The sequence below is a fragment of the Neoarius graeffei genome, chromosome 1 (assembly GCF_027579695.1).
Source record: "Neoarius graeffei isolate fNeoGra1 chromosome 1, fNeoGra1.pri, whole genome shotgun sequence".
NCBI lineage: Eukaryota > Metazoa > Chordata > Actinopteri > Siluriformes > Ariidae > Neoarius > Neoarius graeffei.
The window spans coordinates 8,906,789-8,923,073 of record NC_083569.1 but is presented as its reverse complement, the minus strand read 5'-3'; the positions used below and the strand labels follow the sequence as shown (position 1 = coordinate 8,923,073).

The following is a 16,285-nucleotide window of genomic DNA, read 5'->3' as shown; positions in this document are numbered from 1 at the left end:
ATGTAATCAATTGTTCCTTGGCCCATGGCCAACTTTTCCTCCAAATTTCATCCAAATCCGTTCACTACTTTGAGTTGCGTCGGGAACAGAAAAAATCCTGGTTCTGCATATCACGGTGGTGTAGTGGTTAGCGCTGTCGCCTCACAGCAAGAAGGTCCGGGTTCGAGCCCCGTGGCCGACGAGGGCCTTTCTGTGTTGAGTTTGCATGTTCTCCCCGTGTCCGTGTGGGTTTCCTCCGGGTGCTCCGGTTTCCCCCACAGTCCAAAGACATGCAGGTTAGGTTAACTGGTGACTCTAAATTGACCGTAGGTGTGAATGTGAGTGTGAATGGTTGTCTGTGTCTATGTGTCAGCCCTGTGATGACCTGGCGACTTGTCCAGGGTGTACCCCGCCTTTCGCCCGTAGTCAGCTGGGATAGGCTCCAGCTTGCCTGCGACCCTGTAGAACAGGATAAAGCGGCTACAGATAATGAGATGAGATGAGATCATTTGATGCAAATAAACATGCTCTCTGGAATTTCTCATATGCTCCCAGAGCATCCTAATAACCTCTCCTGTAACATTAATTAGTGACCTTGCCCTGCTATTAGATACCATTCTCCATTTGGACCCTGATCTTTACAGTGTCATCGTCTCAAATGTTACTTTTTTGCTGTCTCACAGCACCTGATCCGTGACGCCGCGTCTTGGACAAAATAGAATGTTTCCTGCATGCTGTTGCCAGGTACCATAAAGGAACCAAGAACAGGTTATGGACTTGATAAGTCTGAGATCAAGCCTGGAAACGTGTGACGTCCTCACTTATGAGAAGCGAGTGTAACATTACGCCGCATCAGGACAAGAGCTGGGGTTTTTTTTTTTTGAAGCTAAAGAGTAATCCGAGTCTGTAACACGAGTGGCTCTTGCTTTTGTTCCATGGTATGTTCTCAGGTGAGTGCATTCTGTGGACAAATCTTGTCCTCTGCTCCACCTGGATAACTCAAGGTGATGATGAGCTTCCTGACTGATTCCTTTGTTCTCAAAAGAGAATGTAGTTTGATGAGGAGTACCTGAGGAACTTTTAAGAGTTTGGCCTCATCAGTATCTTATCGCTGAACTCAATGAAGGCATGTCCCGTTTTCCAGTCTGGGCGGAACACTGGGGAGTCAAACACAGGCCTCCTGCCATGGTGCCCCCAACTGCCTGGATCACACACATCGCAGGTAAGTGTAGGACTTTTTCATTTTGGGCTTGGGGAATAATCTTGAAGACATTTCACCACCCATCCAAGGGGCATTATATCATACATCTGACAGTGACCTTCTTGGTTACACAAATTCTAAGCTATCACTATAAAAATTCTTTTCACTTGCACACAATGAAAGACTCGAGGTTTCATGTTGAAGATGGAAACAGTAAAGTTTGCACCTGATGTGTGTTTGAAGATTGTGAACGAATGTGAGTTGGCAAGAAAGCATACGATCACATTCGCATCGAGCACTGAAGCAAGTCATCGACACGTGCCTTATTAGAGCAGGGTATGTTCCTTGTTTAGGATACTGTACGTTCCAAGCTCAAGGATCTGTATATTCTAAGTTCAGGGTACTCTATGCTTCATGCTCAGGGTACTGTAAGTTTCCCATTTAAGGAACAGTATGCTCCAATCTCAGGGTACTGTATCCTCCAAACTCAGGATGCCATATGTTCCACGCTCATGATACTGTATTTTCTACTATCAGGGTCCTGTAAATTTCAAGCTCACTACAACTGGATGTTTCCATAAAACCTGGTCATGAAACGATGAGTAGAATGTGATGTCAGGTCTGTGGGAAATCACCAAACTGCTCTTCCAGTCCACACACTTCTTATGTTGGTGGTGTCCAGAATGTGCCATTAGTGCTTAGTCGAATGTAATAAAATAAACTGGAAAGAGAAAACTGTCAGTTGAAATACAGAAGTTCACTACGCGTATGTGAATACAGATAAACTCTCAAGACCCTCAAGCCAACCAGCAGAGCTTAACTTCAAGTTTTCATGGCTCTAGTTCTGCCTACCACCTCACTGTCAACTAAATTTATCAATGAATAAACAAAAACACTCGTCATTTTTAATACAAGCGTTAAAGGTTTTGACTGCAAAGTTGAATTCTGGGCAAAACGTTCTATTGCTGTTGGAGTTTCGAGATGTTTCACTGCTGCACACACCATGTATCCTATGCGTCACTGTTTTGCCAAAATAAAAATGTATCCCACGTTTTATGATTCCGAAAATTGCCAACACAAACGAGCAGCAATATCGTATGACCACCAGGGGGCGTGTTTGACCTGCTTTTAACCAAAACAAGTTGGCATGGGCAGACATGATGGACTCTGCTCTCCCACCAGCTAAAAGCCAGTGGAAAAGAAAAGGAAAGCCTGCCTAGTGAGCACAATTACAAGACAGAACAAGGTAAGATGACGTGTCGTTTTTCTGGACAGGTAACTAAATCATTCTAGCTAGCGCTTAGCTATCTTTGCCTTAAAATTCATGGGCTCGACTCCACGGTAGTGAGTATGGAGTTACAGGGGCCTTTCACGTGACGTCATCATAACTGCGGATTTGTTTATCCGGCCAAGCTTTGTGTTTGCCAGCAAACGGCACAAGTGTATGCGAGTGATTTGTAAGCCCAATTCAGTAAACATCTACAGATAAACTTGTAGAAGTTACATCTAAAAGAACAAAGCCAGAGACCTGTAGTGCTCTTGGATGTAATAACAGATGTGGAGATAAGCCTGGTTTAACTTTTCACTGATTCCTGGTGAACCCAGAAAGATGAGAAAAATGGCAAGTTGCAGTTAAACAGGAAGACTGGATTCCCATGTATGTGGAGAACATTTTATTTCATGTTAGTGTCTAAGTTCTGTGCAGAGTTAAAATGTAGATTTGGATGTGGGCTTTGGACACAATATATTTTATTAGACCTAATGCTTGGCTAGACTAGCAGCATGTTTGTTATGTACTGATAATGTAGACAAGGCTAAACACCATAAAATATGCTAGCTCTAGGCCCTGGCTTGTTTATTACTATTAGAAGTCCATGTTTGAGCTTACCTTTGTCATAATCAATAAGATATTTTCCTTTATCGGGAGTTTCCCATAGCATTCCGGCACAAAACCTACCTCGAAATATTGGTAGGCATCTGTACTTTTGTAAGCTTTTAGCATCTCCAGTGTATTTAGAAGTCCAAATACTAAATAGTTCAGGATGTTGTAGTGTCCCAAATCTGGGAGCTGGTTTGCTGAACACTTTTCAAGTGGAATAAAAATGTTTGTGGGTAAATTAAGAAGAAGAAGAAGCCGTTATTTTTGTCACATGTACAGTCAAACACAGAAATTCCTCCTCTGCATTTAATCCATCTGAAGGAGTGAACACAGAGGGAGAGAGAGCGAGGAGTGTGCAGAATAAATAATAAATAAATACATTTGTGGGTAAATTATATGGATCTGTGATGCCTGCATGTTTCAGCTTTTGGATGTAACGTGATCTGCTGGTATAATCTAAACTTTTAATCAGTACAATGTTTTCCGCACATCGCAATCTTGGTGTGACGCAATTCCACAGTTATCCTAATTAGCTAAAACTCCTCACGATTAAAAAAAAAAAAAAGAAGCTTCTTGCATTTGGCTATTTCCATAGGACCATACTGTTTACTTCAAGAGGTAGGAAAACGGCCCCAAAACAGAGACCCTCAGCACGTCAAAATGATCACATCTCGTCCACATGATATTGTTCTTGCAAGACATAGGAAAATGCCATACATAATAATAAAAAATAATTGAAAAGTTCAGATGACTTTGCAGCCAGCAGCTTTTAACTTGTCTCTCAATGATCTAGAAATAAGGCAAGTTAAAGCAAGCGAAGGGATGCTAACGGTGGTAAAATATTGTTGATATGATATTGTTGACAACAGATGAAAACTCTTCCCATTAGGAGCTTAGGTGGTGATAAAGCTGATATTTCTGTGGTGAAGCCGTTTGGCTTAGTAAGGTTTACAGTAAATAAGTTTGTCCTGAGCCTGTGTACTTCTTATTTTCTTCTTGGTTTCGATCTGATAACTTTTTGGTTCCTGAAGTGTGTATACATAACCTGGGGCGGGGGATATGGCAGGTTCCTGAAAGTCATTTGATTTTTTAGGTTAAAATGCAGTACATACAAAATACAGTATGAACATGGCATAAAAACCAGGATTACACAAAAAAAGTGTGAATGCTTGTTTTCATTGTGGTCCCAGAGACTTATCACAGACAGCCATGGTTACTATACTAAGTAGATACCCAAACTAAATAATAATAATAATAATAATAATAATAATAATGCTAACAAAAATGACATAGCACCAGAGTAAAGAAAACTAGAATAAAATTACAAGAAGAAAACATGACTAGTGAACATTAACACAGTGGTGCTTGAAAGTTTGTGAAGCCTTTAGAATTTTCTATATTTCTGCATAAATATGACCTAAAACATCATCAGATTTTCATACAAGTCCTAAAAGTAGATAAAGAGAACCCAGTTCAACAAATGAGACGAAAGTATGGTACTTGGTCATTTATTTATTGAGGAAAATGATCCAATATTACATATCTGTGAGTGGCAAAAGTATGTGAACCTTTGCTTTCAGTATCTGGTGTGACCCCCTTGTGCAGCAATAACTGCAACTAAACGTTTCCAGTAACTGTTCATCAGTCCTGCGCACCGGCTTGGAGGAATTTTAGCCCGTTCCTCCGTACAGAACAGCTTCAACTCTGGGATGTCGGTGGGTTTCCTCACATGAACTGCTCGCTTCAGGTCCTTCCACAACATTTCCATTGGATTAAGGTCAGGACTTTGACTTGGCCATTCCAAAACATTTACCTTATTCTTCTTTAACCATTCTTTGGTAGAACGACTTGTGTGCTTAGGGTCGTTGTCTTGCCGCATGACCCACCTTCTCTTGAGATTCAGTTCATCGACAGATGTCCTGACATTTTCCTTTAGAATTCGCTGGTATAATTCAGAATTCATTGTTCTGTCAATGATGGCAAGCCATCCTGGCCCAGATGCAGCAAAACAGGCCCAAACCATGATACTACCACCACCATGTTTCACAGATGGGATAAGGTTCTTATGCTGGAATGCAGTGTTTTCCTTTCTCCAAACATAACGCTTCTCATTTAAACCAAAAAGTTCTATTTTGGTCTCAATCGTCCACAAAACATTTTTCCAATAGCCTTCTGGCTTGTCCATGTGATCTTTAGCAAACTGCAGATGAGCAGCAATGTTCTTTTTGGAGAGCAGTGGCTTTCTCCTTGCAACCCTGCCATGCACACCATTGTTGTTCAGTGTTCTCCTGATGGTGGACTCATGAACATTAGCCAATGTGAGAGAGGCCTTCAGTTGCTTAGAAGTTACCCTGGGGTCCTTTGTGACCTTGCTGACTATTACACGCCTTGCTCTTGGAGTGATCTTTGTTGGTCGACCACTCCTGGGGAGGGTAACAATGGTCTTGAATTTGTACACAATCTGTCTGTTTGACTGTAGATTGGTGGAGCCTGATAAGCATCAACAATGCTTTTTCTGAGGTCCTCAGAAATCTTTGTTCGTGCCATGATACGCTTCCACAAACATGTCTTGTGAAGATCAGACTTTGATAGATCCCTGTTCTTTAAATAAAACAGGGTGCCCACTCACACCTGACTCTAATTTCACCTTCAAATTAACTACTAATCCTAGAGGTTCACATACTTTTGCCACTCACAGATATGTAATATTGGATCATTTTCCTCAATAAATAAATGATCAAGTATATATTTTTTGTCTCATTTGTTTAACTGGGTTATCTTTAGGACGTGTGTGAAAATCTGATGTTTTAGGTCATGCAGAAATCTAGAAAATTCTAAAGGGTTCACAAACTTTCAAGCACCACTGTATGGCTTCAGGTAAATAATAAATAAACTGTTGTTCAACTCATATAAAGTGAAGAAATTACTCATATCTTTAAAAAAAAAATAGATATACAACCCCGATTCCAAAAAAGTTGGGACAAAGTACAAATTCTAAATAAAAACGGAATGCAATAATTTACGTACAAATCTCAAAAACTGATATTGTATTCACAATAGAACATAGACAACATATCAAATGTCGAAAGTGAGACATTTTGAAATTTCATGCCAAATATTGGCTCATTTGAAATTTCATGACAGCAACACATCTCAAAAAAGTTGGGACAGGGGCAATAAGAGGCTGGAAAAGTTAAAGGTACAAAAAAGGAACAGCTGGAGGACCAAATTGCAACTCATTAGGTCAATTGGCAATAGGTCATTAACATGACTGGGTATAAAAAGAGCATCTTGGAGTGGCAGCGGCTCTCAGAAGTAAAGATGGGAAGAGGATCACCAATCCCCCTAATTCTGCGCCGACAAATAGTGGAGCAATATCAGAAAGGAGTTCGACAGTGTAAAATTACAAAGAGTTTGAACATATCATCATCTACAGTGCAGAATATCATCAAAAGATTCAGAGAATCTGGAAGAATCTCTGTGCGTAAGGGTCAAGGCCGGAAAACCATACCGGGTGCCCGTGATCTTCGGGCCCTGCATCACATACAGGCATGCTTCTGTATTGGAAATCACAAAATGGGCTCAGGAATATTTCCAGAGAACATTATCTGTGAACACAATTCACCGTGCCATCCGCCGTTGCCAGCTAAAACTCTATAGTTCAAAGAAGAAGCCGTATCTAAACACGATCCAGAAGCGCAGACGTCTTCTCTGGGCCAAGGCTACCGTAATTTAAAGTGGAAAACTGTTCTGTGGTCAGACGAATCAAAATTTGAAGTTCTTTATGGAAATCAGGGACCATCAATGCTGAAAGGTATATCCAGGTTCTAGAGCAACATATGCTCCCATCCAGACGACGTCTCTTTCAGGGAAGACCTTGCATTTTCCAACATGACAATGCCAAACCACATACTGCATCAATTACAGCATCATGGCTGTGTAGAAGAAGGGTCCGGGTACTGAAAACATTTGGCGCATCATAAAATGGAAGATACGACAAAAAAGACCTAAGACAGTTGAGCAACTAGAATCCTACATTAGACAAGAATGGGTTAACATTCCTATCCCTAAACTTGAGCAACTTGTCTCCTCAGTCCCCAGACGTTTACAGACTGCTGTAAAGAGAAAAAAAATCACGTAATTTTTCTCTTTAAATGAGACACTTTCTCAGTTTAAACATTCTATGTTCTATTCTGAATAAAATATGGAATTGTGAAACTTCCGCATCATCCATTATCTCTGTAAAGAAGCTTTAGCTTAAATCTTTAGCCTGCATGTTCTACCTCAGTAATCTGGAAAATCCTCCTCCCGCCTACTTTTTTTTTTTTTTTTGTGACGTCGGGCGCTGCGCCTCGAACTCTGATTGGTTAGTGGACGGTAAAAACCCAGCCTTCCATGGCAACGCTTCTTCGCGCGACCTCCGGAACAAGAGGCATGCGGTTGCCAAGCGACGGCGTTTTCGCATACTCACGCACTAACTAGTAGTGCACTCGGAAATAGTGCGGTCGCTTGCGGGTTTGGCGCACTACAGAGGAAGTGGAGTGTTTTGGACGTCCTTTGAAAGTCCAGCGCACGCAAGGAAAAACAAACTTTTTGTCCGGAAAGACTCGTTTTGGAATTTTAAACCCGCTTTTCAGGGGAGATGTAAACTTTTGGGGTCGGCATGGCGGATGTTGAAACCCAGGTTTTATTTCTAAATTCACTTTTTCGTCACATCAGTCTCAGTCGACTACCGGTGTCATAATATATCGTCGATATATCGAAGGCAATGGCGCGTGAAAGCGGTATTTTCGGAGCTGTGGAGTTGATTAAAGGTATTTTGTTTGCATAACGATATTGTTCATAAAATCTGATGCATTTTTGTCTGGGTGTTCCTTTTCACCAATAAAGACATCCTGTAAAATTTTTTGACCGTATTCAGAAGTCTAATTAATGGTGGCACTATGAGGTTTTTTTTTTTTTTTTTGCCAAAAAACGCTTATTTTATGACCCAGAGATCATGTTAAAGTGCCATTCCACCATTGGATGTATTCTTTGGCATAAAATACAATATATTTTATGACAACATGACTAGACAGAGGGGTGGCACGGTGGTGTAGTGGTTAGCGCTGTCGCCTCACAGCAAGAAGGTCCGGGTTCGAGCCCCGGGGCCGGCGAGGGCCCTTCTGTGTGGAGTTTGCATGTTCTCCCCGTGTCCGCCTGGGTTTCCTCCGGGTGCTCCGGTTTCCCCCACAGTCCAAAGACATGCAGGTTAGGTTAACCGGTGACTCTAAATTGACCGTAGGTGTGAATGAGAGTGTGAATGGTTGTCTGTGTCTATGTGTCAGCCCTGTGATGACCTGGCGACTTGTCCAGGGTGTACCCCGCCTTTCGCCCGTAGTCAGCTGGGATAGGCTCCAGCTTGCCTGCGACCCTGTAGAAGGATAAAGCAGCTAGAGATAATGAGATGAGATGAGACTAGACAGAGAAATCTTTTAGCTTCAAAATGATATATCAAACATAATTTTTTGACAACGACAAGTATATTAATTTTGCGACCAAAGTCACCTACCCTTTTAATTTCCGTGCGTGATGTCATCGGCAGGTTCCCCTTCTTGTGTACCACGTGTCGGTCTATTTTTAGACCAGGAAACCCCCAAAGTGAGAGAGTCATTTCTCCTCGTATATGGGGGCCAAAAAAATTGCGAAAAATTTTGAGTTAATCTTTCAGTTAGCTAGATTCATTGGTATTAGCTAGATTTATTGGTATTATTTTTATCGCGTTCTATCCGCCATTGCTGATAATATGTGCCACGTCACACGTCACGTGGTACACAAGAAGGGGAACCTGCCGATGACATCACGCGCGGAAATTAAAAGGGTAGGTGACTTTGGTCGCAAAATTAATATACTCATCTCATCTCATTATCTCTAGCCGCTTTATCCTTCTACAGGGTCGCAGGCAAGCTGGAGCCTATCCCAGCTGACTACGGGCGAAAGGCGGGGTACACCCTGGACAAGTCGCCAGGTCATCACAGGGCTGACACATAGACACAGACAACCATTCACACTCACATCTACGGTCAATTTAGAGTCACCAGTTAACCTAACCTGCATGTCTTTGGACTGTGGGGGAAACCGGAGCACCCGGAGGAAACCCACGCGGACACGGGGAGAACATGCAAACTCCACACAGAAAGGCCCTCGCCAGCCCCGGGGCTCGAACCCAGGACCTTCTTGCTGTGAGGCGACAGCGCTAACCACTACACCACCGTGCCGCCCCGATATATCATTTTGAAGCTAAAAGATTTCTCTATCTAGTGATACCATTTATATCCTGTATGTTGTCAAAATATATTGTATTTTATGCCAAAGAATACATCCAATGGTGGAATGGCACTTTAAGAACCTTTGCAAGGGGTTGAGAAGCGTTAATGTGATTCATAATACATTTGCATTGTTTAAAAGTAGTTGAACAATGATTCAATGAACAGCTGTGCTTGATGATATATTTAGAATATGTACTAAAAATGTGTATCTAAGATATTTGGTATACTCTATGAGGTGCCATAATGTTTCATGAAAAGTGATGGAAATTTTGTCATAAAAGCAGCTTTTTCCATCACTTTGAGCTCCTGGTGCCACCATTAAACTTTGTCAAAATATTTCACCCAGTGTGTTTTCTTGCCAAAAGGAACATAAAAATAAAAATGCATCATGATTGGAGGAACTTTTCATTTTTACGGGGCAACTGATGCACCCTAATGTGTATTTGTTTGAGTGGTAATAAGTGACGCCTCATGCGTCATGAATTGGGGTCCAAGCATGTAATGCTGTTTGTTTGTTTGTTTGTTTTTATTTGTAGAGCGATTATATTTTGCAACTCTTCGAGGAAAACCGAAAAGTACAGCGAACGCGCACTACTTCTCCACGGACGATGAGTTTGTCTATGAAAAGTGAGTAACTGGCTCATTCTCATCTCATCTCATTATCTCTAGCCGCTTTATCCTGTTCTACAGGGTCGCACATAGACACAGACAACCATTCACACTCACATTCGCACCTACGGTCAATTTAGAGTCACCAGTCAACCTAACCTGCATGTCTTTGGACTGTCGGGGAAACCGGAGCATTCGCACGCGGACAACATGCAAACTCTGCACAGAAAGGCCCTCGCCGGCCACGGAGCTCGAACCCGGACCTTCTTGCTGTGAGGCGAGAAAAAACTTCTACATCTCATCTCTAGCCGCTTTATCCCGTTCTACAGGCAAGCTGGAGCTGATCCCGGCGGGGTACACCCTGGACAAGTCGCCAGATCATCCATCACAGGGCTGACACTCATACCCATAGATTTACATAGAAGACTAGATGCCTCGTCCCCGTTGCCCGTCAACGAAGTCGAACGTCCGCACATGGCGGCCATCTTACCTCAGACAGCTGGCTTACCCATTACATTGTGTTGGTAGCGATATGTAGTTTTCAGATGACCGTAACTTCCTCAAATTTCAATCGATATTCAAACGGTTTGGTTTGTTATATAAAAAAACAAACGGAAGTATGTATTTATGATATTAATGATGAATAATCATTTTATGTTTTAAAAAAATACATGCTGAAATTCCTATGCTGTGAGAAGCCGAACACTGCATACTTATGGATAACTGCGGCCTTAGGACAAATAACCATACAATTTATTTCCAATTTTTAGTGAAAATATTTTTACATGTGACAGGGCCGTAGGGGAAGCTAAAGTTAAATAAACAGCTTACTCACTTCTGAAACTTCAGAAATACTTCATCCACCTCAAAAACCTAATGCACTCACATCATAGCATAATAACAAGCGCACTGCCCGAGTAAGTAATAGTATAAAACAGTGACAGCGACTCACGGTAGTTTGTGACCAAAAAAAAAAAGCATTTAATTAATCACGTGGTTATACTTCCAAGGATAAAAAGATATCTTTACATTTACAAAAAGAACATTCAAAGCTGATTATCATGTCAAAGTCAATATATGTTAGCACAGAAGATTGAAATTTCATTTGACTAGGCTCCAATGTGCAGTTAAAATAAAACTAAACATACTGATATAAACATCTACAATTAAGACACACGCATTTCAGAAATCAAACCGTTTGTATATACGTCAAAATTTCAGCGAGATAAGAGTATAAACATTTAAGCACCTCAATGGTCTTACCTCAGTGTACCGCAAATTCTGTGGAAAAGCTTGTCTGTGGTAAGATGGCCGCCCTGTGCGGACGTTCTGGAATACGCGGTGAGGAATCTAGTCTTCTATGTAAATCTATGCTCATACCCCTTTTCCACCAAATCAGTTCCAGGGCTGGTTCGGGGCTGGTGCTGGTTTGCAACTCGTTCAACTTGCGAGCCAGCTGAGAACCAGTTTGCTTTTCCATAGCTCGGGGTGCTAAGAGGAGCCACGTCATTACGTCGCTGTATACGTCAGTTACGTCGCTGCGTTTGCATAAACCTTGGCGCGAACATCGAAGCAACAACAACACGGAGAAGAAGAAGCAGCAACAACAATAATGGATGACTTCACGTTTGTACAGCTGCGGCTTCTCGTTGCTTAAAAATGGCGACCTTTCGCGGTCTTGCTATTGTTGTTGGTCTTAACAACTCCGCCCCTCCGCTGACGTAAGCGGTTCTTTCCTCTGGCCCAGCAAAGAGCTGGTGCTAGCCTGGAACTGGTTTTTCTGGCCCCAGAGCCAGTTCTTTGCCAGTGGAAACAGAAAACCCGGTTCCAAACTAAGCACTGGCCCCGAACCAGCCCTGGAACTGCTTTGGTGGAAAAGGGCCAGTTGTTGTTGCTGCTGCTTCTTCTCCTCCGTGTTGTTGTTCGCGCCAAGGTTTATGCAAACGCAGCGACGTAACTGATGTATACAGCGACATAATGACGTGGCTCCTCTTAGCACCCTGAGCTATGGAAAAGCAAAGAGGAGCCACGTCATTATGTCGCTGTATATGTCAGTTACGTTGCTGCGTTTGCATAAACCTTGGCGCGAACAACAACACGGAGAAGAAGAAGCAACAGCAACAACAACTGGCCCTTTTCCACCAAAGCAGTTCCAGGGCTGGTTCGGGGCCAGTGCTTAGTTTGGAACCGGGTTTTCTGTTTCCACTGGCAAAGAACTGGCTCTCGGGCCAGAAAAACCAGTTCCAGGCTAGCACCAACTCTTTGCTGGGCCAGAGGAAAGAACCGCTTATGTCAGCGGAGGGGCGGAGTTGTTAAGACCAACAACAATAGCAAGACCGCGAAAGGTCGCCATTTTTAAGCGACGAGAAGCAGCAGCTGTACAAACGCGAAGTCATCCATTATTGTCGTTGTTGCTGCTTCTTCTTCTCCGTGTTGTTGTTGCTTCGATGTTCACGCCAAGGTTTATGCAAACGCAGCGACGTATCTGACGTATACAGTGACGTAATGATGTGGCTCCCCTTAGCACCCCGAGCTATGGAAAAGCGAACTGGTTCTCAGCTGGCTCGTAAGTTGAACGAGTTGTGAACCAGCCCTGGAACTGATTTGGTGGAAAAGGGGTAGCAGACAACCATTCACATTCACACCTACGGTCAATTTAGAGTCGCCAGTTAACCTAACCTGCATGTCTTTGGACTGTGGGGGAAACCGGAGCACCCAGAGGAAACCCACGTGGACAACATGCAAACTCCGCACAGAAAGACCCTCGCCGGCCACGGGGCTCGAACCCGGACCTTCTTGCTGTGAGGCGACAGCGCTAACCACTACACCACCGTGCCGCCAAATTATTTACATATACAAATATAAAAAGAATAAGATATGTGGAAGAGGGGAAGGAAAGGCAGGAGAGATATTGCACTTATCTCGTTATCTCTAGCCGCTTTACAGCGTCTACAGGCAAGCTGGAGCCTATCCCAGTGGGGGTCATCACAGGTGCACTTTATATTGCACATTGTCCGGTATTGCTTATTGTCAGGCTAGGCTACTGCTCCTTCCCGTCCTCTGTCCTCCTGTTACCCCTCCTCCCCCCCAGAGAGGAGTTGTACAGTGATGGCGTGAGGGACAAAGGAGTGTTTAAGGCTGTTCGTCCTGCACTTAGGAAGGAGCATTCTGTCACTGAACAGGCTCCTCTGGTTGCTGATGACGGTGTGCAGAGGGTGACTGGCATCGTCCATGATGTTCAGTAGTTTGTCCATCGTCCTCTTCTCTGACACCGTCACCAGAGTCCAGCTTCATGCCGACCACAGAGCCGGCCCGCCTGATCAGTTTGTCCAGCCTGGATGTGTCCTTCTTGGATGTGCTGCCCCCCCAGCACACCACGGTGTAAAACAGGACACTGGCGACCACAGACTGACAGGAGTTTCCTGCAGATGTTAAAGGACCCCAGGCTCTTAAGGAAGTATAGCCTGCTCTGTCCCTTCCTGTACAAGTGATTTTTGGTGTTGCAAGTCCAGTCCAGCTTGCTGTCCAGCCACAGCCCGAGGTACTTGTAGAAATCCACAATCATGTTTCCCAGTAATACATTTAAAAAAAAAAAAGTATAAAGGTTGTTTTTTTAAATATTATTATTCCTTTTAAGTCAAGTTTATTTGTATAGCGCTTTTAACATTGTCGCAAAGCAGCTTTACAGAATTTGAACGACTTAAAACATGAGCTAATTCTATCCCTAATCCATCCCCAATGAGGCCAAACAAAAAAAAATTGTTTCCTATTACATGCCTTGAAAAGCTAGGGTAGGTCGGTAGGGATTTATTTGTTTAATTTTTTTTTTTTTGAAAACTGTTTCCGTGGCTATCACTACTCTTTCCCCCCCATATTCATGCACTCTTTTTGAATGCATGTTTGCAGGTATTCTGTTTTCAGAAATAAACACTAAAGAACACTTTTTTTTTTTTCAAAGATTTATTTCGAACCATACACAAACTTCTCATACTGAACATGTGCGTTGAACTGTAAAGATCAGCTGTTCAATGTCTACTTCCCATATGGCTTGTAGCTCAGAGCATTTTTTAACATAGTTACTGGGAGACCAAATGGTCTCCCAGTCAAGGCCGGATTAACTATATGGGCCTGCGGCACAGTGCCCAGGGGCACTAACCACTCGCAGCCAGTGGGGGGGCACCACATGACAGAAACTTTAAAAATATTTTTCGTGAATATTTGTACAGTTGTGCTCATAAGTTTACATACCCTGGCAGAATTTTTGCTTTCTTGGCCTTTTTTCAGAGAATATGAATGATAACGCACAAACTTTTTTCCCCCACTCATGGTTAGTGGTTGGGTGAAGCCATTTATTGATAAACAACTGTGTTTTCTATTTTTAAATCATCTCATCTCATCTCATTATCTCTAGCCGCTTTATCCTTCTACAGGGTCGCAGGCAAGCTGGAGCCTATCCCAGCTGACCACGGGCGAAAGGCGGGGTACACCCCGGACAAGTCGCCAGGTCATCACAGGGCTGACACATAGACACAGACAACCATTCACACTCACACCTACGGTCAATTTAGAGTCACCAGTTAACCTAACCTGCATGTCTTTGGACTGTGGGGGAAACCGGAGCACCCGGAGGAAACCCACGCGGACACGGGGAGAACATGCAAACTCCGCACAGAAAGGCCTTCGCCGGCCACGGGGCTCGAACCCCGGACCTTCTTGCTGTGAGGCGACAGCGCTAACCACTACACCACCGTGCCGCCCATTTTTAAATCATAATGACAACAAAAAACATCCAAATGACCCTGATCAAAAGTTTACATACCCCAGTTCTTAATACTGTGCACCCAGGGCCGCTGACAGCTTTGGCTGGGCCCGGGACAAAATGCTCTGAATGGGCCCCCCCAACAAGCCCCCCACCCCACCACCCGGGCCAACCCACACACACACGCCCACCTCTCTTATCCCAGTCTCTACTCACTCCAACCCTTAAATGACAGGTATTCAAAAACCATTCAACCGGTCACCAACCATTTCATTTTAGCATTTCAACATTTTTACAGTTTTAACATTTTAACATTTCCTTAGTCTGCAACTATTCAGGTGCGAAATGCAATGCGCCGGACTTTTGTTGTGCGGGCGTGCATACTGTCCAGTGTGAAAAGCAGAGAAGAACACACGGCTCGGGAAACGGCGGGATATGATTGCGGGCTAATGTGAATATTCTTAGCTTCAATCAGATATATGAAACACAATGTTATTAAGCCGTTGTGGTTATGAAATGATTCAATGCCCTGTGCGTTTGATATGGTGTTCAGTGTGACTTGCTCTCCCCTCGTTTGTAACATGAATTGCGTGCCGCGCGTGCCTTGGTTGGGGTTACTTTACGGGGCTGGAAAAAGTTGGCTGTCTTACCCAGTGATGGGAATAACGGCGTTAGAAATAAACGGTGTTACTAACGGCGTTACTTTTTTTAGTAGCGAGTAATCTAACTAATTACTTTTTACATCGTTATAACGCCGTTCCCGTTACTTACAATAAAATACTATGCGTTACTTTATTAAAGCTGCTCTCATCTGGCACGCTGCTCGTTCAGCCTTTCTTTACTCTACTTTCGTGTGGGGCGGGGAGACACGAGACAACGGCACAGTAAGCCAATCAGAGTAGATTTGGACAACATACGTAGGTAGGCCACGCCTACTGCACTACTGCGCGCTCTTTCAATCGGAAGACACAGCGATGGCGAGCGGTCAGCCCAGCACTGCGCTTTCACATTGGAAATACAGCCATTACTTTTCATTACTTGAAATAAAAGGCAAGAGTGTTTACGTGCAATGCACATTATGTCGAGGAACAAAGCGTTTGTCCTCGTCAGTGGCCAGTAATTAGTAACAGAATTTTAATAACTACAAAAATATATTACATTGTCCCACAAAAATAATATAGTGTAGATAACATTACTAATCGGTTCTGTTAAGTGTCCATTTCAGTCATTAAACACATTTAACATTCACTTTTATTATGATTACACTAATTGAATTTGATTTTTTTTGAGGGGGAACAAAATGTAACGGAATAATTACTTTCCCTGGTAATTAGTTACTTTAATGACAAAGTAACTCCGTTACTAACTCAGTTACTTTTTGGGAAAAGTAACTATAACTAATTACTTTTTGAAAGTAACGTGCCCAACACTAGTCTTACCTGGCTCAGCTGCCCCACTGCCTTTGCTAGTACCTGCTGCATCATCTGAATCTTTTTTTAAAATATTTATGCAGTGAGCCCCTGAGTCTCTTGGTTTCTTCCTCTCTTTTT

General features: G+C 43.0%; 1 protein-coding gene across 2 annotated transcripts in view; it reads left to right on the top strand.

Annotated features, from left to right (window-relative positions):
• The first annotated feature begins 1,137 nt into the window (after positions 1-1,137).
• Positions 1,138-16,285, top strand: part of cdc14aa (cell division cycle 14Aa) — a 59,388-nt gene continuing 44,240 nt past the window's right edge. Inside the window, exons 1-2 of one of the 2 annotated variants that reach the window (XM_060921548.1) lie at positions 1,138-1,201; positions 9,904-9,994. In XM_060921548.1, coding sequence (XP_060777531.1) covers positions 1,165-1,201; positions 9,904-9,994 — 128 coding nt within the window. In that variant the 5' untranslated portion in view covers positions 1,138-1,164. Of the gene's footprint in view, positions 1,202-7,561; positions 7,874-9,903; positions 9,995-16,285 lie in introns of those variants that run through there. The other variant, XM_060921538.1, reaches the window with a different exon arrangement.